At 29.0% G+C, this 3,143-nt stretch overlaps 1 protein-coding gene across 1 annotated transcript; it reads left to right on the forward strand.

Annotated features, from left to right (window-relative positions):
* On the forward strand, positions 332-2,472 carry LOC109361165 (nudix hydrolase 17, mitochondrial). The gene is made up of 5 exons (XM_019606515.1): positions 332-525; positions 1,106-1,211; positions 1,329-1,412; positions 1,834-1,962; positions 2,125-2,472. Exons 1-5 carry the CDS (start codon positions 452-454, stop codon positions 2,221-2,223), a joined length of 492 nt encoding a protein of 163 aa, XP_019462060.1. The 5' UTR covers positions 332-451; the 3' UTR covers positions 2,224-2,472.

The raw sequence follows: 3,143 nt of genomic DNA on the forward strand, positions 1-3,143 counted from the left end.
ATAATTGATACGATATTAATAACATTCCTGCAAGTATGAATTATCACGAAGAAGTAGACTTAGCATCAAATAATAAATACTTAGTATGGGAAAGCACAAAGAAACCTTCAATCATGATCTTCTATTCATTATTATTTATATTCTATTACATATATTTCTTTCTTTGTCGGACAGATCCATGTATAGCAACGCGACAAATACGCGTTTCACATTTTAATACTAGTTGCTTAGTCTTGTGTATAAACAAACACACACGCCCTTTTCAACGGTTTCACAAGCCAACTTTTCCTATATATAAGCAACCTCATCTATCTTTTTCTTCACAATACCCTTTGTTCATTTATTTCTTCACCCAAAAGTATACATCATATAAAACTTTCTAACAATCCATAGATCTTATATTTTGATTATTCTCTTTGTGATTATTCCAAATTAAGTCTTAATTAGAAAAATGGTTTGCTTGGTATCTCGCACTGGAAGGGAGTTACAAAGATATAATAGTAAGGGAGGTCGCCAAGTTGTAGGGTAAGTTAGTTCATTTCAAGATCCTTTTGCAGATCTATTTCTTTGGTTTCTCATCATTGCATGTTTTGATTTGTGTTTGCGAAAAGATTAAATTTGCCTTCACATATTACTTATTAGTACATCTATATAGTGAATTCAATAACTTTGTAAGAGAAATTACATAGTTGCTTCATGCCATTACTCGTTATTCTTTGGTATCGTTTATGTTGTAGAGGTACTTATAATAATAAAGAGTCATGTATATATATAAGTATTTAAACAGTAGTATTAATGTTTATATAGTCGTAATAGTACTCAATCAATTTCAAAATAACTATAAACTTTTTTTAAAAATAAATGTTCACTTGTAATTTTAAGAGATGGTATTAAGTACTTGCATTTCTCAATTTGTATCCTTCTACACAGTTATTTAAAATGGACTGTAATGGGGAGATTTTTAGAAAGATGAATGAGCCAGATTTAGAATTTTTATTTGCTTAGTTTTTTTTTTTGGTTTGTTATCTAGTTTCCTTCATTAATAATGCATTCATTGTTTGTGGCTCACATTGACTCACATTTATTACAATTTTGAATGGCACAGGTGCATACCTTACAGGTATAGAAAAGACATCAATGGTGATAAGAGCAATGAATTAGAGGTACTCTTGGTTAGTTCACAAAAAGGTCAAGCATTGATGTTCCCCAAGGTACTTTTTTTTTTAAATTCTTGCACATAAATAGATTAATTAACTTCAACACTTATTTTACCTCTTAATCTTAATTATTAATTTAAAATCAACATTAACCATTATTGTATGATATAGGGAGGATGGGAACTTGATGAATCTATAGAAGAAGCAGCTTGTAGAGAGTCCCTTGAAGAAGCAGGAGTTACAGGAATCATTGAGGTATTGCATATATATTTCTGAATTCTTAATTACATTAGTCACTTTAACTTTCTTTTTAGTTCTCTATTTTTTCAGTGTCAAAAGACTTTTTTCTTAAATGTTTGAGTGCAACAACACCCCAAAAATTGATTAGATAAAAGAGAAAAACAAAGATGGGAGAACTAAGCCAAATCCGAGGAAGAATAATGATATATTTTCTTACACCACATGAAAGTGACATATATTACTTATAAACTAATTATTTATAAACAAAATATTATCTTATGATAAATGTTATTTTTCTGATTTATAGGAAGTTATTTCATTTTTTATTGGGGAATTAAGACTCACCAAGTGTCAAAGAAAAAGACTTTAAGCAAAACTACTTGGGTTACTAGTTGATCAAAGAATCTGAAACTTAATTTTGTTATTCATATTTCAGAGTGAATTGGGTCAATGGAGCTTCATTAGCAAAAGACATGGCACATATTATGAAGGGCACATGCTTCCCTTGTTTGTCAATGAACAACTTGACATGTGGCCAGAGAAAGATCTACGCAGAAGAGTATGGGTATGTTTAAGACCTACACTAATAATTAATGTTTTTCATTTTACTTTCAGAAAAGATTATTTATAATCAAAATAGACATAACTTTTGAGTTTTGAATTGAAACCCTATGTTTTGGTGGATATTAACTTTTAAACTAATTAATTTCATAATCTCTTTGTGCAGATGACTATTGCTGAAGCCAGAGAAATTTGTCAGCATTGGTGGATGAAGGAAGCATTAGATATATTTGTGAAACGACTCACTCCACAGCAAAATATATAGGAATTGAACAATACCATTAATGACTGCATGTTCATTTTGTAGATAGGAAATTGTCCATGTCTTATATCTTCAAAAAAGCAAGAGATTATAGAGCATTATTAATTAGGGAGAGTGAGGTGCAATTTTTGTGCAATTCATGTAATAATCTCCTTGTTGAAGTTAAAATTGGAGATTTCCAAGTTTGCCTGTATTTAACTTTTGCAAGCTGAAAATAATTTTCGTACTTAATAATATGTTTTGAGGTATTCATTGTGCTTTATTTTATGAGATACCATATAGAGCAAGAAACTTATAAATAATAAGTTAAAGTGCTAGCTACCTGATCATGCAATGAAATGACAATGAGATACACGAAATCCTCAAACTATTCTTAGTCATTATTTTATGCAGGAGTAACTAACTCTTTATTTTGAATAAGTTGACATTTTTATCATTAATAAATAATTGACATTCTATGCAATATCTTTTCATGTGTCTATCTTTTATATATATATATATATAAACTCAAATCTAACCTTCACATGTTTATACAAAAATCACATAGTAATACATGTGACAAAGTATTATCAAAGAAAAATGTAAAATGAAAATAAAAGAAAGGCATAAACAGGTAAGGTTGTGCTCCATAATCTGAACTACACCCCTTTAACACAAAACCCAAAAGAGAACCAAGTATCACATATTATTTGAGATCTCTATAACAAATGAAGGAATACCACAAAGAGGAAGAACTTGGATGGGCTATAATAATTTGTTACTTTAATCTAAAAATTTGTTAAATTTTCATTACAACGTAACATAAGCACTTTTAAAGTATATTTAATTTATGAGTTTTAATATGTGCAATGTTGGTGTATTTTTTTTTACTTGGTCAGTGTACCATCTATTAATCTATTCACATACATTACTTTCATTTAGTG

The sequence above is a fragment of the Lupinus angustifolius genome, chromosome LG11 (assembly GCF_001865875.1).
Source record: "Lupinus angustifolius cultivar Tanjil chromosome LG11, LupAngTanjil_v1.0, whole genome shotgun sequence".
In the NCBI taxonomy this organism is placed as follows: Eukaryota; Viridiplantae; Streptophyta; class Magnoliopsida; order Fabales; family Fabaceae; genus Lupinus; species Lupinus angustifolius.